The following is a 23,736-nucleotide window of genomic DNA, read 5'->3' as shown; positions in this document are numbered from 1 at the left end:
TATATAAACGGGATGGGATGGGAAGGAATATTGCTCAAACCTTTGTTGAGTGTATCCGGAAAGCTGCATTTGGCCTCTTCTTTTTAGTGTCCAATGGACAAACCTGTGCTGGTGGCCATTGTTGCACCTTTAATTGGCCATTTGACACAATCTATACAATTAGCCAAACTGATACTTGAGAAAAACAATCAACTCTCAATTTCACTTCTGGTCATTAAGGTGCCTATTGATCCCCAAGGCACCAACAAAATCCAAACCTTCATCGACGGCTGCAATGTCGAACGCCTCCATTTCCACCACCTCCCCCAACCAGAAAACACAGATAACTGGACATCCCATAGAGGGCTGTTCGTAAATCAGCTACTAGAATTTCAGAAACTTCATGTCAGAGAATACGTCTCTAAAATCAAAGGTCTCTGTGGATTCTTACTTGATGTGATGACCACAACCATGATTGATGTAGCTGATGAATTTCAGGTTCCTAGCTACATTTTTTGCACTTCTGGTGCTGTTTTTATTGGTCTTATGCTCTATGTCCAATCCCTCCAAGATGATCATAACCAAGATACAATTGAACTGTTCAAAACAAGTAAAGAATTGATTGCACCTTGTTTTCTTCAACCAATTCCTGTCAGCGTCCTGCCTATTATCATAACTGACAAGCTACAATGGTCAATTAGGATGCACAAGTGGGCACAACAGTACAGAAGGGCCAAGGGCATCATAGTGAACACATTCGCCGCGCTTGAAGATTATGCTCTCAAATCTTTCTTGAAAGGTTCAGCTTATGGAAAGTCGGGGGTTCCACAAATCTATCCCATCGGGCCGATTCTGAACAGGTTCGAATCAAAGATTAAAAACCAATCAGAAATAATGGAATGGCTGGATAATCAGCCAGCCAAATCAGTGGTTCTTCTGAGCTTTGGAAGTTTAGGAAGCTTCCAATTGGATCAAGTGAAGGAAATAGCCAATGGGTTGGAGCAAAGCGGCCAAAGGTTCCTTTGGGTTCTGAGGCAACCCCCAAAAGAGAAAGGAGGATTTCCTACTGAGTATGAGAATGTGGAGCTTGTGCTGCCTGAAGGGTTTTTGGATCGAACGGCTTCGATTGGAAAAGTTGTTGGTTGGGTGCCACAATTGGCTGTATTGTCACACTTTGCTGTGGGAGGATTTGTGTCACATTGTGGGTGGAATTCTATATTGGAGAGTATATGGTGTGGTGTGCCAATTGCGACATGGCCTTTGGCTGCAGAGCAAGAGTTGAATGCATTCCAATTGGTCAAAGAGTTGGGAATAGCTGCGGAGATTAGCTTGGATTACAATGAAGCAATGCAGCATCAATTGGTGAAAGCAGAGCAAATTGGGAAAGGAGTAAGGCAACTCATGGATGGTGAGAATGAAGTAAGGAAAAGGGTTCAAGAAATCAGTGGGAAAAGCAGGGCAGCTGTGCAGGAAGGTGGATCATCTCATTTGTGCTTTGAGAATCTCATGCAGACCATATGCAGAATCTTCCAGAATGGGTCCTAGGTTCCCAGCTAAGACCCTTAAATCCTACCAATTTTGTTTCATAATGTGCTCTATGATCTTTCAAGAAAGTATGGAAAAAATAATGGTGTTGGACTTGAAGAATTAACTGCATCATTATGGTCCTTTCTTTAATTATTTAGTTCCGAGAATGTAAGACAGGATTTGGTTTTTCAAGAGCTTTTGGACAGTGGATCTTCACTTGTATTCAATTTCCAAAGGGATTGTTTAATTGATTTTGATTTTTCTTGTTTTTTGAAAACGAAGCATGAACTCTTGTAATAAAATAGTCCTAAATCTTGTAATGCACAGATCTGGTTTCTAATGTTCTACATTTTATTGCTTTTTTGTTATGCAAGTGAGAACAAGTATTTGGACATTACACCAGTAGCATTCTGATTGGTGCCTACTAAATCCAATGAAACGGAGCTACCGTTTTCATGTTCCATGGTTGGTGCTAGGATCAAATTCTATCAAATTGCGACAAAGCAGCTATTTCTTTGTAAAAGAACCAAAGTAAAATTAGAAATAAGGCATATTAGTCCTTTCCAATAGTTTTGATCAAGTATTCAATACTTGACTACTTTGACCAACTAAAAAATGATAGCACTATCCCTCTCATAATCTACAATTTTTTTTTTTGGTAAGTGAGAAGACTTGAACCCAAAACCTCTTACTTACAATCCAACCCAACTCTCCCTTTCTTTCCCACCCCCTTCTACTAATGTACGTAAATTTAAAGAATAAAAACCTACTCTTTAACAAATAACTAGCTTAATACTATGTTTACAAAATCTGGCTGATTTTATTTTTGTTGTTAATATTGTCATCAACAATATTTTTGAACTTAAAGTCTAATAAAGCAAAGAATATATATGGAAATGGATACTAGTCCAAGAAGAATAAGAAAAAGAAAATCCTATGGAAAATTAATAAAAGAGGGTGTCTTTGATTTTATCAATTTCATATTCTCGTGTTCATTACCATATAGAGAAGATGGTAAGTTTTGCAAGCTAGAAATTATTTGAAATGTAAACACGTAGAATGTGCATTAACCACTAGTTGTATTATTAATATGGATATGTTCATTCATACGCTAACTTTTATTTTAGACACTTGTACCATACAAAGCTATCAAAATATTCCAAATCAACCAATAAAATCATAGTTGAAGAAATTAAAGTAGACAAGACGCACGAATTCACTGACTTCTTTGGGATTCCTAAGCAATATGAAATAAAGATGGACTAGTCGATAGGGGCATAATGTGCACTACACTCTTTAATAGTTCACTACGTCATGGTAATTTGAAATAAAATGTTAATTTTTGGGTAGAAATGGTTTAAAGTAAACTTTTGACATGCAACATGGCAAATAATTGATAACTTTAGATTGTAAACCGTCAAATTGAATGTTAAGGATGCGAAGTGAGAATCAATGAAAGTAGAACATATTCAAATACTGTGCTGCGCCTGCAGGCAGCCAAACGACGCCGTTACAGCTACACTTGCATGGCCCTTACAGCTTAATACCCTAAGCAAATCCCAAGAGCCGGACCATCTCCGATCTTGCGGCCGGTTGGCAATGGCCTTCTCGCGGGACTCCAATGACGTAAACAAACTTCCGGGACTCTGCCGCACTTGCCGGCTCTTTATATCTTGATAAGCCATCTCCGGTGGAAACTTCACAGGCCCAAACATCATGTACCACCTTGGTCTTGCAGTCTTTTCTTTCATCCCAGTTGCATTAAAACCTTTGTTCGAACTTCTCGTCGACGAGCTCCGCTCAATCTCTACTTTTTCAGCCCTGGCGAAAGCGCCCGCTGCCGAGGGGGAATTGTACTTGTTTCCATACAACTTTCGGTAGTCTAAAGACCGGCTAGTCCTCATGAACTGATGCTGGTTTCTTCTAGCACTGTTGGACAGGCTGGTTTTTAGGTCACTTAACGACTCGGATCTTCTACGATGGAAGCTTTGTTGTTTCTCATGTCTTGTGAGTTGATGATGCTTGTGGAAATTGTGAACATTGGGCAGACGAGAGGGGTTTTCTTGGTATGGCATAAGCTTACCGCAGAAAATGATATCTTCTGCATGCGACATCTGGGAGTTTTTGTCGCTCAAGAACTCGAAAAGCTCTGATGGATCAGAAAAGGATGATCTTCTTCGATCTTGGACCTCGATTTCATCCGAGTTTAAGATAAGCCCGCTAAGGGAAAGGGCTTCATCTGCTTCTTCTGTTTCTGCCGCAGCTAGCTGATGGTGATCATCTTGGAGATGAGGAGTTTTGTTCTTGGTATCATCATCCATTTTGGTTGAGAATTGGAGAGTAGTGTAATAAGAAAGGAGAAGGATAAAATGCTTGGTGGACACAAATGATGATTTGCTTGTTCGGGAGGATTTAATAAATATGCATGTCTAGACGACGGATAGGTATAATTTAAGCCGCGTATTAGTCAACTGGGGGAAAAGAAGGGAAAGAACAAGAGGTCAGGACAATGGCTGGATCAAATGCTTCTAGAGCAAGATGATATCTAGAACATTTTAATAAAGAAAGAAAAATGTGTTTCAGTTATTTGCAGATATATTTATTGTATGTCCTGTCAGAAAAGAATCTAGGGGAAAAGCTGGTGGATATGCATGCAAAAAAAAGGGTTTGTGTAAATAAATAACTTTATTTGCATTTATTTGGGGGTCAATAAATGTCAATGTTTGTATTTATAGTGTGAAACCTAATATAAAAGTGAAGTGCGTGATTACTAACTATACTAAGTGCTACTTTTGTTTCACGTCAATGTCTTCTAGAATTAACAAGAGAGAGCAAACGGATGGGACGAATACGATACACGCATAAGTTCCTAGTCTTCTAGAACAGTAGCAAAACTTAGCTTGTGCAGTTATAGAAAAAGGAAATCCTGCTTCTAATATAACTAGCGAGGAGGAGGGGGGGGGGGGTGTGGGGGGAAACCATTAACCATGTTAGGAGGGTCTTTTTTTTAAAAAAAAAAAAATTAAAAGGCAGTCTGCAGAAAGCATATGGAAAGTTTTAGTTCAGGCCAGCTCTGGATAAACATTAGTAGAAGATTGATCAATTTTTCATATAAAGGAGTAAAAAAGTTAAGGAGAGAAAATTGGCAGTTAACTTTCTATATATGAAGCTGAATGTTTAATTCAACTTTACTTATTTAAACCAATTTTTTCATTTTTTGTTATCTAACTTAAAAAAAAACACACACACACACACACACACACACACAATGGAGATTGATTCCACAAAACAGCTATTTTGGAGAACTACTAAAGGCTGTAAACATATTCAAGTACATACAAGAATTAGGCCATAAGAATGTGGACATAATTAAGACCCAAATATACAAATTACACTTTTTTTCATACATTCCATGAATTTTCTCCAACATTGATTTATGATCTATCATGCAATCAATTTTGAACTTTTATGTTTGGTATCACAATGTAATAAAATCCTAATATAGTGAGCTTGTTGGAATTAATTTTGCAAAGGTTAGTGTTAGAGAATGCAGAAGAATTCTCAATTAAAACAACTTACTTTTCGTGAGAGAGATGATTGACTTGAAGATACAAAAACGTACGAATACGAAATTACTAGTTAAGATGGAAGTGACATTCTGCAGAGTTTATCTGCTGAAGTTTCAACCTAATACGAATTTAAAAACAAAAAAAGATAAAACTTTATGATAGCAAATACATTAGTAGGTGCAAGAATAATAGTTAGGTAACACACCTCTATAACCTTAAGTTGAAGTTCCAAACAAATATAACACTCCCTCTAATTTATTTATATCACTTGAGATTATAGGTCTTGTTTGGGATTGCGGTTCTTTTGCTAAAAAAGTACTTTTATCTTTTAAATACACTTTTACGTGTTTAGTGAGCATCATTCCCACGATTCAGGAGCAAAATTTTGGCCATTAAAGTATTTTTGGTATAAATTCAAAAATGGTGCTTTTAGAACAATTTTTATGTTTAAAAAAATAAAAAATAACTTTAACAATTTTATTATAAATTTTTAACTAAATGGAGAGATAAATATGTTTTAGAAATTCAAACTTATGTATTATCAACTAGAAAAAAAGGTACTTATGCAAGTATCTATCCAAACAATACGATTAAACACTTAAGAAGTACATTGATAAAATGCTTAACTGTTGAAGTGCTTCTTGATAAGCTATTGCAACTGCGAATAGGTCCTCAAATAATTGAGTATCTACAAATTAGCAGGTGAAATATCTCAAAGATAGGGGTAAAGAGATATGATAATAATAAAAAATAGTCATTAGCAATGATCAGAATCACAGTATGTGTCATTTTCAAACTTTCCTGGGTGTAAATGTATGCTATAGTTGCAAATTTTAAAATTAAATTCAAATGTTGTACTTATGTCATGCATTAGGGATCACATTATTTTCATACTTTTCTGGGTCTAAATAAATGCTATGTTTGCAAAATATAGAATTTAAATTCAAATTTTGTACCTATGCCATGCATCAGGGCTGATAATATTATCGATAGGCACTAGCGATAAACAATAGCGTTCAATTTAACCATTGATGCATGCTGCTAACAGCGGGCCTGCACCATGGGAAGAAAAGTAATCAACAATAGCTCGCTAGCTCTATATGTAACCAGTGATACCAACTGCTAACATCCGTCCGGCCCAAAATAACAGTAAGTGATCATTGGTAGTAATCTTGCAAAACCGTTATGTCTGCATTTGGCAACAAAACATTGTTAACTGAAGCCATTTGAATGCAATAGAAAGAAGAGACGAACGGACTGCACAAGAATATGGCCAACGGCTAACGACACCATTAGGATTGGAAGGGTGGATTGTTAGTCTGGATGATTTTACAAACTCTCCCTAAAGAAGTGTGGAGCACCAATTTTGGTTGGAGAATTGTAGTTAAACCATGTCTATTTTCTATTTTCAAATTTCCTACAACATCTGTTTTCCTGTTTAGGAGGCTTCTGAGTCGATATGCGTTTTGATATTTTAAGCCAGAATAGGATTTATTTAGGATATATTCTGATTGGCTGGTTTGGGTGTTCAACTGCGTGTCGGTTTTAGTTGTTGCCATGGTTTGCCGTCACGGGTCGTGATCACGGTTGTTCCACATCCGTCGTAATATATCGATTAAATATTGGGTGATACGCAAGTTAGAGCATATAAAGCTTTTAAAAAAAATTAGAAAAATTACTAAAAAAAAATACTATAACCAGTACAACTATCAAATTAAATTTGAAAAAACCTATGTTAACATAAATACTAGGTAAGTATTTCAAGAAAGTGGTGCTACTCTAATTATTAATATATAGTATTAAAAGCAAATTTTTTTTTGTAAATATAGGGGGAAATTTGCTACCGATTCATAATTACAGGGGTACTTTGTAAGTAAGTCTAAAACCAATCCCCACATAAAAATATTGTCGTCTTCCCTTCCATCCGAAAAAAGGTTCTCATCTTCTCCAATTGATCCGCATCTCTTTTTTGCCTGCATCCCTAACTCTACTTTTCCATCCATTTACTATCCTCCTCAAAACCCACTTTCCCACTCTATTTGTGGGTGTTCACCATTGCAATGCTTTAGAAGTTGATTCACTGCAAATCCGAGCCCGAGTAGCAGCACTTGTAAGACGGATCCGACAACGAGAAAAATTTTTGCCAAATGGCCTCAAGTACGAAAGGTTCTTGGATCTATCAGTAGAGATTGATGAGAAAACTTGATTACCAGCCAGAGTTGGCTTTCTCTGAAGTCCAGGTGATGAAATATTTGTTTAGAATACTCGCTTCTTTAGCAGTTAGGGAGGGAGAATTTGTTGAAACTCGAAGCTAAACTCTCAGCCCTATTTATATCTATGCTGATCGAATGCTTTTGGACTTTGCTTGTGATTGATTTGTCTGCCGTCATGGACTTTGGTTATTTGACTCACGATTTGACTCGGCCAAACTCAGCGAGTTTTGCCAATTTCTTGTCGATCTGAGTTGACTCGGTCAATATCAACCGAGTCAACCCGAGTTAACTCCAATCCTGATCAAACAAGTGATTCAGATGTTGGTATGGTACTGATAGCTGCCGTTCCGGTTGACTCGGGCGAGTCAACTCGGAACCGACCGATATGGCGAACTTGGCTGTTGCTTTGGCTTATTTAAAGGGCTTTACGTTTGTTGTAACCAGCAAACAATAAGAAAGTTTAGTAAAAGAAAAGTAGCCTCCCTAGTCCTTTAGTTACTTCATTTCTGGCCTCGGGAAGTTGTTCGTCTTCCTCGTTTGTTCACAACAGCGTTGCAACTTGTTTTCGATATTTGAGGGCCTACAAGAGTTACATTTCTTTCAGGCTCTTCCTTTCTTGAATCTGTTTCCAATTCTTTCTCACCAATGGAGAAAGTTGCACTAGTGATGGTGGTTTCACCTATAATGGAACATCTAACACAAGCTCTAGAGTTGGCGAAGGTCATGCTTCAAAGAAACAATCAACTATCAATCACAGCCCTTATCATGAAAATGTCAATTGACCCTGAAGGCACCACCAAAATCCAGTCTCTGATCGCTAGCACCAACGTCGAGCGCCTCGACTACCAAGACCTTCCAACTCCGGAAGATACCTCTGACTGGAATCACACACTCTGGCAAGGCTTCTTGCAGCAACTCATTGATTATCAGAAAATTCATGTAAGACGAATAGCCTCAAAAATTAATCATTTATCAGGATTCTTATTAGACTTGTCGTGCATGGCTATGGTTGATGTAGCTGAGGAGCTTGGAGTTCCTACCTACTTATTCTTCACCTCTAGTGCTGCTTTTCTTGGTCTTGTATTACATTTTCAATCCCTTGAAGATGAGGATCAAAAGGAGATACCGGAGCTTGTGAAAACTGGGATGGACTTCACTGTCCCATGTTTTGCCAACCCGGTACCAATCACAGTGCTACCAAAACTAGCAATCATCAAGGAATATTGGTCAAGCGGGGTCCTGTTATTGGTTCGTGCATACAGGAGGACAAAAGGCATTATAGTGAACACCTTTGCCGATCTTGAAACTTATGCTATTCAATCATTTTCAATCAAATCTTCTTCCTATGGTAACTCAAAACTGCCACCAATTTATCCTGTTGGGCCAATTCTGAGTAGATCCCAAATCAAGACTCAATCTACAAATGACAATTCAGAACTAATGAATTGGCTGGATTGTCAGCCTGAAAATTCTGTAGTTTTTCTCTGCTTTGGAAGCTCGGGAGCTTTCCAGTCAGATCAAGTGCACGAAATAGCATACGGCTTAGAGCAATCTGGGTATAGATTCATTTGGGTTCTTCGTCAGCCACCGGCCAACATTGGAGGATTGGCCAGGGAGTACGAGAATCATGAACATGTTTTGCCAGATGGTTTCTTGAACAGAACGGCTTCAACTGGAAAAGTTGTGGGATGGGTTCCACAATTGGATATTCTGTCACACCCGGCTGTGGGGGGTTTCGTGTCACATTGTGGCTGGAATTCAGTATTGGAGAGTATAGTCTGTGGGGTACCCATTGCCACTTGGCCGTTGTACGCAGAGCAACAGCTGAATGCGTTCCAATTGGTCAAAGAGTTAGGAATTGCTGTGGAAGTCAGTCTGGATTACGACCAATCGAACCCAGATGAAGCTTTGGTCAGAGCAGAACGAATTGAGAAAGGAATACAGGAACTCATGGATGTTGACAATAAATTGAGGAAAAGGATCAAAGAATTTAGTGAGAAAAGCCGGCTAGCAATGGAGAAAGGTGGATCGTCTCATTTGGCCTTGGACAATTTTATAGAGTATATCTGCTCTAACCACCATCAAGTGTCGCAAGATGAAAAAATTTGAGGATTTTTTCTGTGACCTTATAAATCAAATTAAAACTGTTGTTCTCATATTTGTTTACCACATCAAATAGAAGAAGTTTACCACATGCTCATATAAAAAAAAAATAGAAGAAGTTATGGTGTATGATTTTATCAATCTCTCCATTTGATTATTTTACCAAATCTTTTTCCAAACGGTTAATTAGTTATGAAAATGAGGAGCAAATATACATTATATTTTGACATAGATTGCGTACATGCCTATAAACCCCAAGAAGTGCTTTACAAAATGGAATTTGTTTGGGGAGCAACTATTGAATGCCCTTCCAATTGGTGAAAGAGTTCAAAATAGTAGTGGAAATTAGATTGGACTAAATGAATTAAGCTAATGTGCATCAACCTTTGGCGAAAGCAGAACAAATAGAGAAAGGGATAAGAGAAGTCTTGGATGGTGAGAATGAAGCAGTAGAAGGGTCGAAGAATTTGGGAAGAAAGTAGGGAAGTTACGGAGGGTGGATTATCTCTAGTGAAACATTACATCTAACTACTAAATAAAGACATAAAACTACCTTCATCAAGAAGTGCCATGTGAACAACTTAAATTGACTTGGCATTCTTTGATTGGTTTGTTATTTTAAACCTGCCTTCACTAACATTTGTTATCTGCAATTGACTACTTGACACGTGTTTTTGGTATATGTTTAACCGTGGAGAGTTGGTTTAGGAATATGAGTGCTTGATTAAAATTAGTGATGCAAATGGTACAAATGCATACAGTTTTCAATAATTTCCTATGGACACATTTAACTCTTACATTAATTTAGCACTCATTTAACTGTTTCAATTTCAATTAAATGGGCCAGAAAATTGGGTAGACACTCAAACGACTATCTCGCTTTTACAATATGAGTTGAAGCCTTAATTGCCTGCATTCTTCCGTTTGGCTCTTTTTGATTTCTTTGGTTTCAGATTCTTTTGTGTTCCTTAGTCTTTGGTTTCAAGTGAAGAGCATAACCTTGATTAGGCTTTGGAAGTTTTCAGACACAGGTTTCTTTCTTGGAGAGAAAGTGCTCACAACCAGTATTATCAACTAGTTACTACCATACAAAGATTTGGCCTCATGTGCACTTTATCCTATCTTCAACTGTAGTTCGTACGTGTTTCACTTCCCATTCTTATAGGACCCTCCCTATCAGAAACTTTTTATGATGCTTTATTATCATTTATTAGCTTTAGTATTTCTTATCAATGCTAAAAAAATTATTAGGAAAGAAATTTTGCATGAGAAATATGCTCTATGAAAATTACCCTTTGATGTTACATCGGATCGCGTAAAGCCTAAATGTGTCAACAAGAAAAGAAATGGAAAACAAAATGCTGTACAATTGTGGAATTCAATGGTGAGAAATATTGGCAACGGTGGTATATGTCCACCTAGTGCCAGAAAGAACGAAGATAATAAATGTAGCTATTTTACTTCTTCAAAGGTTATAAATGACTCTAAAAGTTTCTCGTTTGGTTTTTTAACTTTTAAAGGTACCTATCCGTCAACTTATAAATTTGATTCTAAATAATTGTTCGAGGCCAAATCTAGATATTAGGTTAATTATAGTTTTATTCCCCGGTGTTCAGTTTAATTAATGTCTATTTTGCCACTTTAAGTTTTTAAAAAAGGCATATTAAGCCTTTTTAATAGTTTTGGTTAAGTTTTAATAATTCACTAATTTACATAATATAAAATTGTCTATTAGGTACTTAAACTTTTTGTTACTTATTTGGTAGTTTATTTATTTGGTCCCTAAAGCAAAATCTAATTAAGCCAACTTTCAAAATTTTTCCAAAAAAAATTTAGTTTAATGTTAGTGTGGCTCATCCTAAGTTTATAAATTAGCCAAATTTCCCCCACTTTAGTGGTCTAGATAAATATTGAACGTTGACTAGTTCACTATATATGTAAATATATATCCTTACATATAAATATATGTGTGTGCATGCGTACACACACATGGATGTGCACGCATACACATGTTTATGTGTGTGTATATACATACGTGTATATGTGTACATATATGTGGATGTCTATATATGTGTATGTATGTGTGTATGTCCGTTCCTATATGTATTGGTCCCCAACAAAAACTTTAAAACATATGAACTATGGTTGAGAACGGAAATAGATTTAAAACACATGAACAGTTGAGAAGAGAAAAAGTTGGCATAAACTCTTACTACTAATTAGTTGAAAAGAGTACATTAAAACTTCCTTGTGACATACTTTCCTTTGAATTTTTGAGGAAAAGCAAACGGTTACAGAAAATTTTCATGTTTTAGGCCCATAAGTTTCTTGCTAACCAAGCGTTAAAGAAATGCAAGAAACTTACTTTCTCTCATTTTCCCTCAACTTTCCTTGTCTAACAATTAGCAATAGGTGTGAAAAAAATAGGGCAAATTCCACTTTACCCCCCTGTGGTTTAGCGTTTTTTCACATAACCCCTCTATGGTTTCAAAAGCTATACATAACCCCCTTATGGTTTGGATTAAAGTGTCAAAGTAACGAAAATAGTCACTCGTAACGGCGTCATCTAAAATGTCAAAAATACCCTTATGTAAGGCTGAAATTTATGTATTAACCAAGGGGGGTTATGTGTATATTTTGAAAATCATAAGGGGGTTATATGGTAAAGTATTAAACCATAAGGGGGTTATATGGTAAAATATAAAAATCATAGGGGGTTAATGTGTCATGTATTTATAAGGGTAATTTCGACATTTTTAGAAGTTCCGTTACGATGGACTATTTCCGTTACTTTGACACTTTAATCCAAACCATGAGGGGGTTATGTATAGCTTTTGAAACCATAGGGGGGTTATGTAAAAAAAGGGTAAACCACAGGGGGGTAAAATATAATTTACCCAAAAAAATACTTCTCTGATGACAATATCATGCACATTTCAACTCCGACCACCCTTATGCATGACGGCGCTGTTTGGTAATAATCCGCTAGAAAGGGTTTCCGGTGGGTTGGCTGTGAGGGCGTATAGTTCCGCTTTCAGTAGTCACCCGAGAAAGGTACCAACATGGAAAAGAACAAGTTTGGTTGAAGAGCAGGCAATTTAGTTGGGTCAGTCCCAATTTGTTGGAAGCTAGTTCTGAGAGCGCGTGCCCTAGTTTTTCCTGCGACCACTGCCAGTAGGTCCAGCTCATGGTGAACACTGCTTAACTAACGATGTTCCAAGTAGCGTCCTCCCAATTTTTACAACTAGAAAGGAAATTTGGCGTTGCTGGTTCTTGAAGGCTACTCGTGAGTATAGAAGGGCCAAGGGAATCATAGTCAACACATTTGCTGATCTTGAGCCTTATGCTATTAATTCTTTTCTAATGGAATATTCTTATGGTACGTCAAGATTGCCATCAATTTTCCGTATTGGTCCAGTTCTAAATACGTCCCAAATCCAAACTCAATCCACTAATGACCATTCAGAAATGATGGAATGGCTGGATATCCAGCCGGAAAAATCAGTTGTTTTCCCCTGTTTTGGTAGTATGGGAAGTCTTATGCTGGATCAAGTGAAAGAGTTAGCAGTAGGCCTTGAAAAATGTGGCTACCGGTTTCATTGGGTTCTTATGCAACTCCCCGCTAAAAATGGAGAATTTGCAGGGGAATTTGAAAATCACGGACTTGCTTTGCCCGAAGGAATCTTGGATCGAACGGCTTTGATTGGAAAAGTTGTGGGCTGGATTCCACAAATGGCCATTTTGTCACACCCTGCCGAGGGTGGATTTGTGTCACATTACGGCTGGAATTCAATATTGGAGAGTACTCGGTGCGGTGTGCCAATTGCTGCATGGCCAGTGTTTGGAGAGCAACAATTCAACGCATTCCAATTGGTGAAAGAGTTAGGAATGGCTGTGGAAATTAGTTCGGATTTCAGCGGAGCTAATGAGCATCAACCTTTGGCGAAGGCAGAACAAATAGAGAAAGGAATAAGGGAAGTCATGGATGGTGAGAATGATGTCAGGAAAGAGGTCAAAGAGTTTACTGAGAAATGTAGGCAAGCTATGAAGGAAGGCTATTCATCTCGTGTGGCCTTTGAGAATTTGATGTTGACTCTATGCAGTAGCCTCCATCAAGCTTCCCAAGTATTGGGGAGGTTTGGTAAAAACTAAAAATTGAAGTGTGAAATCTGAAAATTGAAATCTCATTCCTGAAGTTTTAATTGCTGTAATCACAAAATCATATCCATTCAGTTTGATAATCAATACATTTGAGTTGAACTAAAGTACCCTACTACATGCATGCTGTATTCAGAAATGAGAGAATTCTATTGTCAAGTAAGTTTAATAGAAAACAATACTTAATTTATTAGTTTTAAACATTTGCTGGATTATCAAACACATTTTTTCTGGTAAATGTTATTCCAGTTTTTCGCTTTGGTCAAGTGAACTAAGAAAAGATCCTATGGAGAATATGAGAGTGAAATTGTGGAACTATGTGCTCATAAATTATTTGATGTAACAATTGTTAGTTCAATTTCTCTGTAGCCATATCTTGTTTCAACAGGAGAAGAGTTGGGTTAGATATTAAGATAAAAGAAATTATAAGTAGGAGGTTCTGGGTTTAAAACCTTCAACTTACAGATAAAAAAAGAAAAAAAAAATCTTGTTTCAGCGCAATGTTTGCCAAGGGAACAATAAACAGTGGGAAACATTGTTCCAACATACAACATTTTGTTTCCTTTGGCAAACAAAGTTCTAATAAGTTTTCAATGTGACAAGAACTCTTTAAACAAATAAAATAAGTATCAACAATGACCCAAAACCTAAGCTAGCTAGGAGAAACATTAGCCATGTGATTATAAGATTCTTGGTTCAACTCTGAACCTCTCTCCTTTCTCTACTCTTTATTATAAGATTTGAAATCTCTCTTGAATCGAAACAAAATAATACTAATACTAATATTGGGACATTTACATATCCATCGTAATTTTAAACTAATACTATGTGGGTATTACCAAACTACAATGGGATTATATGGTCAAATGCAAAGCCACAAGCAGAGTTAAGTGGATTTTCCATACGTTAGCATATGCCATATTTCATATTTCAAATGCATTTTGGGAGGGCATCCGGGTCGAATTGGAAAAAGTTTAACTAGATATCATTAAATTGGATCTGCTTTCTATTCAATTTATACTTTACGTAAAACAACACAGGGTCAAGCAAATACTATTGAACCATAGGAGAATTATGCGATAAAATGTGACAAGGAGGTAAATAGTAATTTACCCTTAAAACTTTTGAGAACAAATGTTGTAGTGAGGATACGTTGTTGTTATCTCTGTCGAAAGGAGCATCAAGACTTGATTCAGGCTATCAATTTTGCATGTAAAGATCTTTAATATGGCGACCTTGTTGCAATTCATTGTGCAAACATTAGAGTTTAGAGGAAACAAACCAATTCTCGATTAAAACAACTAGCTACTTTTGGTTAGAGGATTGAACAATTAATCATTGATAAAGGTACTTATAACTTAAATTGCTTCTCGAATGTTCATAAGACCACAAAATTCTATACGTATATATTTCTATCAATTGTTTAACAGGTTTGTGTTAAATGACAAAGAATTACACTGTACATTTAGATCATTTAAACTTCACTTAAGAGAATGATTAGGTCTCAAAAATTTGTGCGACTCAGATCACGTCTTGTAACTCGATTTTCACGCCGTGTGGGACCCACAAAAATATTGTTCTATTGTTACTCGCCGTTGTTTCATTGTTACACCTTATACAGATGATGTTACACCATGTACAAATGGTGTTACACCTTCCGGAGCGATTGTTCTGACAACCGCTGCAGCCCCGCGTACTCCTAGCACGATTTATCGAACCAATTGGTCAGGCGCTAGTCAAGTCATTTTAGGCTTACCCTTGTCACGGGCTTCTGGTAATCATTTTTGGTTTTGTTGAAGAAGCATTGAAGTCAAATCAATGAAGTTACGTTTGGTCGTCTGGATCCCTAAGTCCCAGCGAATCACCTTATTCCAAACAAATACAAGCACATGCTTCTGCAAGATATGGGACCGCCGTAGATATGCAAAATCTCTCAAGCATAGATCCTAATTTTGACAAGCAACTTCTATGCAAAATCTCTGAACTTATTAACCTCAAAGGGCATCCTTCTTGCGCTAGAACTACAATTCCATCCCCTCTTAACCTTCTTCTCCTGTATCAAATGGAGAAGTTTAAGCTCCTGATGATGGTTTCACCTCTAATGGGGCACTTGGCACAGGCCCTTGAGCTAGCCAAGCTGATGCTTGCAAGAAACAATCAATTATCAATCACAGCCTTGATCATGGAGCTGCCAATTGATCCCCATGGCACAGCCAGAATTCAGTCCCTCGTCGCTGCCACAAATGTTGAAGGCCTCCACTTCCACCACCTTCCAACACCAGAAGACACCTCTGATTGGAATATCACACATAGAGGGCTCTTCACTTTCAAGCTCCTAGAATATCAGAAACCTCATGTGAGAGAAATAGCCTCAAAAACTCAAAAATTTTCTGGGTTTTTGATTGACTTCATTAGCACGACCATGATTGACGTTGCTGACGAGCTTGGAGTTCCTACCTACTTATTCTTCACCTCTGGTGCGGCTTTTCTTGGTCTGATGCTTCATTTCCAAACCCTTGAAGACGAGCAAAACCGGGGCATATCTGATCTGGTTAAAGGGGTAAGCCATTTAATTCTCCCTAGTTTTGCAAAACCAGTTCCAATCGGCGTCCTCCCAGCTATAGCAACCCACAAGGAATATTGGTCGACCTTCGTTTTGAAATGGACCCGTGACTACAGAAGGGCTAAACGAATCATAGTGAACACTTTCAGTGATCTTGAATCTAATGCTATTAGTTCTTTTTCATTAGATTCTTATTATGGTAAATCAAGCTTGCCACCAATCTTTCCTGTCGGGCCTATTCTAAATAGGTCCCAAATCCACACTCAATCTAGTGAAGATTGTTCAGCAATGATGAAATGGCTGGATTGTCAGCCTAAAAACTCGGTAGTTTTTCTCTGTTTTGGCAGCTTGGCAAGTTTCCATCCGGACCAAGTTCAAGAAATAGCTTATGGCATTGACAGAAGTGGTCATCGGTTCCTATGGGTTCTCAGGCAGCCCCCTGCAAAGGAAGGAGGATTTCCTAGGGATTATAAGGATCTTGAACTTGTGCTGCCCGAAGGGTTCTTGGATCGAACGGCTTCGATCGGAAAAGTCGTGGGTTGGGTTCCACAATTGGACGTGCTGTCACATTCAGCTGTTGGGGGATTTGTGTCACACTGCGGTTGGAATTCAACGTTGGAGAGCATCTTTTGTGGGGTGCCTATTGCGACCTGGCCTGTACAAGCTGAGCAACAGCTGAATGCGTTCCAATTGGTGAAAGAGTTGGGAATTGCTGTAGAAATTAGTTTGGACTACAATCAACAAAGGGAAAATCAAGCTCTGGTGAGAGCCGAGCAAGTAGAGAAAGGCATAAGGGAAATCATGGATGTTGAGAATGAAGTAAGGATAAGGGTTAAAGAATTCAGCGAGAAAAGCAGACTAGCTACAAAGGAAGGTGGATCATCTTATTTCGCTTTGGGGAATCTTATTCAAGACATTTGTTCAAGGTCTTCAGCTTAATTGGTGCTATGAAAACTGTTGTTAATGGAGATTACTACATGAACAAGGTTCAATTTATCTAAATATAAGACAAGTGCAAATGTGTAATCATTGATACATTCTGCTCCACAGTCTTTCGAATGTGTTGCAGTTGAATGAAACAGTTGAAAAAAAAAAAAAAACTTTATCTGTTAGGTGAATCTCAAAAAACCTTGAGGTTTTGAGAACAAGGCACTGTCCTACTCTTGTTAAGCTAATCTTGTTAAGAATCATTGATACATTCTGCCCCCACAGACTTTTGAATATGTTGCAGTTGAATAAAACAGTGAAAAAACAGCCTTTATCTTGTTAAACTGATCTCGCTAAATAATCAACATTTCTTTCCAATTTCTGACCATTACTAAGAATTCAGTAAAATGAGATTTGTAGGCTGCAAATATCTTGCAGTAGAGTGGCTAGAGAGCTGTTGAGAGTGTCTTGATTTAATCTTTTCAACCCACACTTCACTCAGATAGCCCCAAATCTTCCTCCAGCCAGTTTCCTTTGTCTTCTCCAATGGCATAGCTATTTGCATGGCTTCTTCTGAGCTTGATCACTCTAACAACTTCAAAATACAGCAGATTACGAAAACTTTTTTTTTTTTTAAAAAAAAAGACATAAGTGATATAATGCATTTGAAAACCTGAGCATTAGTAGTACTACTTGATTTGGCATTGGATCGACTTGGAAAAATATTTGTAAAGAAGTTCAAAAGGTGGCTGCCAAGATAGCCAAGATAGAAAAAATGAAGTTCACAGGTGTAAATTGTAAAACATCGATATTGACGATTCTTTCATCATAATTTTGCGGGACTTGGTTAGCTTTTCGCAGAATTTCGAGAAAATTATTCTACTAGTTCAGATGTCACGAGAAATACAATAATTTATGCCAGTGTACCTTAAACATTATAAGAAGTATAACAACAAAATTTAAATACATTAGCCGTGTTGTCGCACCCGGCTGTGGGCGGTTTTGTGTCGCATTGTGGTTGGAATTCAACGTTGGAGAGTATATGGTGTGGCGTGCCAATGGCTACATGGCCGTTGCACGCGGCACGCGGAGCAACAGCTGAATGCTTTCCAGGTGGTGAAAGAGTTGGGAACTGCAGTGGAAATTTGCATAGATTATTTTGAAGAAAAGAAGAATCAAGAGATAGTAAGAGCTGAGCAAGTAGAGAAAGGGATAAGGGAACTCATGGATAGTGAAAGTGAAGTGAGGAAAAGGGTTAAAGGGTTATCAGTGAGAAACGTAGGTTAGCGTTGCAGGAAGGTGGATCTTCTTATTTGTCATTGGAGAATATCATCAAAAGCATTGGGTGCCATTATTACTCTCTTAGGTCTTCTTCATTTTTTTTTTTTGGTCAAATGACAACAACCTATGCCTACTCCTATATATACTTTTTTGTGTTAAATAATGTGATATATATTTAAATTTGTTAAATTTAGTATTTAACAATTCAATAACTTAATAATTGAAGTACCAGATACACATGCAGTTGCTTATATTCAATGATTCTCATGCTTCTCGTACTAACACAATTTCCACTTTGCAACACTGAGATATACAGTTGCTTATATAAGCAATGGGCTGTTGTTCTTGCCTATTCAGAAATGAGCCCAAGGGCATCAAGATGATTGAGGGTAATCAAATTGAAGATCAAGTAACCAGCGGTAACTACGAGAAATTTCTAATTTTGTGATGAATTTTAAAAAAATTCTACAAAAGGGGTGATTTTGATTGGGTATTCCGTAGGGGGGGTCTTCGCATTTTGCGAATGCGAGCTCTGCTTATTGAGCTCGCATTCCACGAATGCGAGCTCAATAGAGCTCACCCTGATATTTTTTTTTTTTTTTGGGCTCTCATTAAATTTTTTCCAGAAAATAGTAAGAGCTAAATAAAATTTTTCAAATAGCTCGCATTTGATAAATTTGACCTCCAAAAATTGTATTTAATTTTTTTGTTAGATTTCGGATTTATAAGTATGACTTTCAGAAAATTAAATTCAAACTTGCTAGAAAAAAAATTTAAAATGAAATTTACGAGCTCCCACCAAAATGTATCTTTTTCAGAAAATGTTGTTTGTTTTGTAGAATTTGCCTTTACTAAAATGCTGTCGGTAGTAAAATCTTATTTTAAAAGCTCTACCAAAATCTTATATTTCGGAGAAATGTTAAAGAAATGTTATTTAAAATCTGTAATTAGCAGAGGAATAAATTTTTTTATTTTAAAACTTGCACGTGCCTAAAGTCATCAAATATGTGTTCTAAAAAAAATCATATTTCTTTTATATTAAAAAAAATTGGTAATTGTACGGTTGAAAATACGTTATTTTATTATAATACATTTAAATGGTGGAAAAAGTACACATGCATAGTTCTTTCTATTTCATATATCAATGAAAAAATAGAATGAAATTGTTAACATGTAAGGTATTGACTATATTTTATGAATAAAATACTAACTTTTTTTCCTTTTTTATCAAATAAATTTTTTTATCAAATTCTAATTTTCCTTTGTTATTAATGAATCGTATTTATTTGTTGACACCGACGAATTTTAGTTATAAGAATCTAATAGTTAATAGTCATTAATATCTGTTACAATTTCAACTGTAATTTTAGAAATTTCATAACGCAATGTTATTTAAAAAAATTATATAAGTTATTTTTATGAAGTGCATGTTATTTGTTTTCTTTGTTTTGCTGTTCGACAATTCCGAAATCTTTGTTTTGATGTTCGGCAGCTATGTTTCGATATTGCGTTCTGCTTCTCCCACTCACTTTTGTCTTTTTTTTTTTTCGAAATGGGTCTTGGCGGTATGTAGTGCGAGAATGCGAGCTCAATGTGAGCTCGCATTCCTCGGAATGCGAGCTCAATGAGCTCGCATTTCCAGAATGCGAAGACCCTCTTTTGTGGAAACAAACCCAAGAACCGCCCTCGTTGTAGAATTCTTTTTTTTTTCCATCATAAACTGAGAATTCACCCCGGTAACTACTATTACTGCTTAATTTTGCCATTAATTCAATTTTTTTTATATTTTGTTCTTTGAATGATCGACCTCAGACCTAAATCTTTATTACATCAATGTTCTTACAAAGTACTGTTATAGGTAAATTTATTGTGTCTAAGCTTAAAACTGCCACCAGACATCTCTTAGTTGAAAATGTGATTGGTATGGGAGGCTGCGGAGTGGTTTACAAAGGAACCCTCGAATCTGGCCAAGTAAGATTTGGCATATTTCTTCATGAATTAATTGATGCAAATTGACTTTCACATCAATTTTTCTTGTCCCACGTTCAACTAATTTACTAGTAGTAAAACATTTCTTCGTGTCACTTACTTAACTTACGAAGATTTCAAGAATCAAATGATCAATGAAATAAAGTATGAAACACGTAACTTCAGGGCATTTTGTTTGATGCATTACTCATAGTAGGGAAATGAGCACGTTTGCTCTATGCTTCTTGTTTGTTTTGATGAGTCAACCAATCAGCAAATAAGTAGAACTATTTGTTCTATCCTGTTACTACTTACTACTAGTTCTATTTCTAGTAAAAATCAGTACTCCTAGTATTTGAATAAATTTGAATTGATATTAGTACTTAAAATTTGTTTCCACCGAATTGAATGGATTGATTGATCACCATCAGATTGCTGCAATTAAATTCCTGTTTCACCAAGACGGATCGATACAAAGAGAACAAGAATTCAAGAACGAGGTAGAGATTTTACAAATATTAAGGCATCCGAATTTGGTAAAATTATATGGATACGCATCTGAAGGAAATGAGAAGTTCTTGGTGTATGAATTCGTGCCTAGGGGAAGTCTGGCCGATCATCTTGAAGGAATTGGTGAAAAACAGCCCCTGGATTGGAAAACAAGGGTCAACATTGCTTTAGGAGTTGCCAAAGGCCTCCACTATCTCCATTGCAGCGCCTGCCCACCCGTCATCCATCGCGACACAAATCTTCAAACATCTTGTTGGACAACCAGTTACAAGCTAAGCTTGGAGACTTCGGACTTGCCAGATGCGGGCCTCCTAAAGTCCTGGATAAATCCCACGTTACCACAAGAGTCTTGGGATCCCAAGACTACTGTGCACCAGAATATCTGAATTCAGGAAGCTTACGTTCAAGTGTGATATATATAGTTTTGGTGTTGTCCTGTTGGAGCTAATTGCTAGTCGAGTTGCATTGAATACGGATAGGCCGACTCCTCAGGATTGCCTCGCCTCGTTCATTCCGCAACGGATCTTCTGTCCCACACTCTGTGCCACTCACTGTCCTACTTTTTATTATATTGTTATTTCTCCTTCATAAACATCATGTTTTAGTTCTTTTTTATTTTCTTAAAATCCAATAACTATTAATTGAGTAATACACAACATTTAAAAAACTCTTGAATTAATTGAGTAATACACAAAATCCAATAACTATTAATTGACTGGTTGTCGAGCCTGTGCAATAATAAATATCTGCTCAAACAAAATGTAATTTCTGTAGATAGTGATAAGTAGGGTCGAATCCACAGGGACTGAGAATATTTGTCTCTTTTGAAATTCAAACTAACAATGGGGTTTTTTATAGCAATGGTAATAATTAAACTGTTCGAATAAAAGTAAATAGCCAACTAAAAATTAAAGAATAAATTATTAAAATCAAATTAATAATAACTAAGCTCTAGTCAAGAAATAACTTCGGCAATGGTTTACCTAATTGATTCTCAATGCAAAGGTAGTTCCAATTATTAACTAATAAATAGGTTATAATTGTCAAACAAGCAATGACAGTAAACTCCTCCTTACTGTGTCGATGACTAAGGTACGCCCGCTAATCACTACTCTAATCAAGAAATAATCTTAGGTACGCCCGTAAGATTTACTTCTTCAATTGCCTTATATATTAAAGGAGTTCTATTCTAATCAAATAACACACTACCAGAGTTATTTGAGATTAGCCTCCGTATTCATCTGACACAAATCCAATCATGCCAGTTGTCACTATTTTAGAGCAATTAAACAATTACGGATTTAACACTCCAATTGACATTAGATTGCTAAATTAATTCCATGTCCGAGCCCAAGATATTCAATTAACGAAACAACCATAAACACTACCAACAGGGAATATGCAAATACCAATAAATAAGAAAAATAAATAAAATTAATTCGATCTCACAATTTTTAGATGAATTAGAGTCTCCGTTGTCCCTTGACTAGAAAAAGAGATTTAATTCATCTTCGTTGAGGAAAACCCACACACAATTGCAGAATTAATTGTTGCATACATCGTCTTTCAATTGAGATGATCAATCCGATGGAACAATTGAAAGAACAATCAAATAAGACGAAAAATTCAAAAGCTAAAAAGTCATAAAAAGTGGTATGCTATTCTCCTATCTAATTCGTCTATATCTCCTTTCTCTACTCCTATATGGCTACCAAGAAAGCACAGGAAAAGAGTCTTAGTCCTTGTTGACTTCCTTTTCCTTTGGAAACTACCAAAACAAAGAAAAATGAAGTGTCCTAATTTTTCTTCCAGTCTATCGCATATTTTCTACTAGATAAGGAAACAGAATCGAAGTAGTCTCCATCTTGTTGACTGCTACTCAAACTCTTCTGCTGACTACCGTCAAATTGACACCTTTTTATGGTATTTTGTTCCACTCTCTGCAATAAATACAAATTCTCAAAAGTGAGTAAAATTCGCCAATTAATGTATATTTGGTAAGATAATATGAGGAAATTAATTATAAAATAAATGACAAAATTACAACCTATCAATTCCCCCCACACCTAAATCATATTTGTACTCAAGTATGAGAACAACAAACAAACACCAATTTTTGACATTGGTTATTGCTCCATCTACCTTATTGCCAAGATACCAAGAAAAATACATATCAAGTATCAATGGTTAAAATCTAAGAAACATTATCTCAGTTAGCTTCTAAACTGTAGACTCTTCCAATTCATGACTAACTATTCTAAGAAAAAGGAATGGTTGATCAACATTTATCAATAAATGGTCCAACTACTAACCAAAATCTCAACATTAAATCTAAAAATCGGCAAGCTGACTTTAGTCACGTAACACACCTTTTTATCACGCTTTTCTTTTCTTTTTTTTTCTATTTTCAATAGTAATAATAATGGACTTAGTCTCTAGCCATTAGAGTCTTTTGACTTGAACTCCAATATTTATCAGATGAAGAAGCCCGGTTACTCAGCTCCTATCACTATACGACCACGTACTTATAAAAATTACTACTTTTTGATGCGAGAATCGACATTATTGGTGAAAATTCCCGGTTACTCAGTATTAATAACTAGCGGAGTATAGCTAATTTTTATTCACAGTCAGGCAACAAATATCATATAAAATAGCAGCAACTAGCCTCATTTCTTCAAACATGGAGAACTAAAGTTAATAATTGGACTAGTTCAGATGAAAATGTCAAGCAGTTATTCCCTATACCTAGAAAAGTTAACCAAAAATTATAAGAATCACAAAATCATCGATATTCACTAAAGAGATATTTTTGAACTCAACCAAATTAACTTGATACACTTTTATATCTAAAACTCGACAATAGGATAATTAGAGTTAATCAACCATCATCAATCTTTGATAGTTACAGAAGTGTTGATCACTCGACAGTAGGAGA

The 23,736-nt window shown here is 36.5% G+C and overlaps 5 protein-coding genes across 5 annotated transcripts in view; 4 read left to right on the top strand and 1 right to left on the bottom strand.

The window, feature by feature from the left end:
- Positions 1 to 93: 93 nt before the first annotated feature.
- Positions 94 to 1,806, top strand: LOC113772517 (anthocyanidin 3-O-glucosyltransferase 2-like). The gene has a single exon (XM_027317130.1). The coding sequence runs from the start codon at positions 94 to 96 to the stop codon at positions 1,522 to 1,524; it is 1,431 nt and encodes a 476-aa protein (XP_027172931.1). The 3' UTR covers positions 1,525 to 1,806.
- Positions 1,807 to 2,975: 1,169 nt separating this feature from the next.
- LOC113771726 lies at positions 2,976 to 3,827 on the bottom strand. The gene has a single exon (XM_027316293.1). The coding sequence runs from the start codon at positions 3,825 to 3,827 to the stop codon at positions 2,976 to 2,978; it is 852 nt and encodes a 283-aa protein (XP_027172094.1).
- Positions 3,828 to 7,510: 3,683 nt separating this feature from the next.
- LOC113772266 (anthocyanidin 3-O-glucosyltransferase 2-like) lies at positions 7,511 to 9,426 on the top strand. The gene has a single exon (XM_027316857.1). It carries the CDS (start codon positions 7,934 to 7,936, stop codon positions 9,395 to 9,397), a length of 1,464 nt encoding a protein of 487 aa, XP_027172658.1. The 5' UTR covers positions 7,511 to 7,933; the 3' UTR covers positions 9,398 to 9,426.
- Positions 9,427 to 12,349: 2,923 nt separating this feature from the next.
- LOC113771725 (anthocyanidin 3-O-glucosyltransferase 2-like) lies at positions 12,350 to 13,543 on the top strand. Its single transcript, XM_027316292.1, has 2 exons — positions 12,350 to 12,445; positions 12,545 to 13,543. Exons 1-2 carry the CDS (start codon positions 12,350 to 12,352, stop codon positions 13,541 to 13,543), a joined length of 1,095 nt encoding a protein of 364 aa, XP_027172093.1.
- Positions 13,544 to 15,493: 1,950 nt separating this feature from the next.
- LOC113770122 (anthocyanidin 3-O-glucosyltransferase 2-like) overlaps positions 15,494 to 23,736 on the top strand; it is a 72,428-nt gene continuing 64,185 nt past the window's right edge. The window contains exon 1 of the mRNA XM_027314491.1: positions 15,494 to 17,054. Coding sequence (XP_027170292.1) covers positions 15,612 to 17,051 — 1,440 coding nt within the window. The 5' untranslated portion in view covers positions 15,494 to 15,611 and the 3' untranslated portion in view covers positions 17,052 to 17,054. The remainder of the gene's footprint in view (positions 17,055 to 23,736) is intronic.

This window comes from Coffea eugenioides, chromosome 5 (genome assembly GCF_003713205.1).
Source record: "Coffea eugenioides isolate CCC68of chromosome 5, Ceug_1.0, whole genome shotgun sequence".
NCBI classification, from domain to species: Eukaryota; Viridiplantae; Streptophyta; class Magnoliopsida; order Gentianales; family Rubiaceae; genus Coffea; species Coffea eugenioides.
The sequence above is the reverse complement of the archived record's forward strand: the minus strand, read 5'-3'. Positions and strand labels throughout refer to the sequence as shown.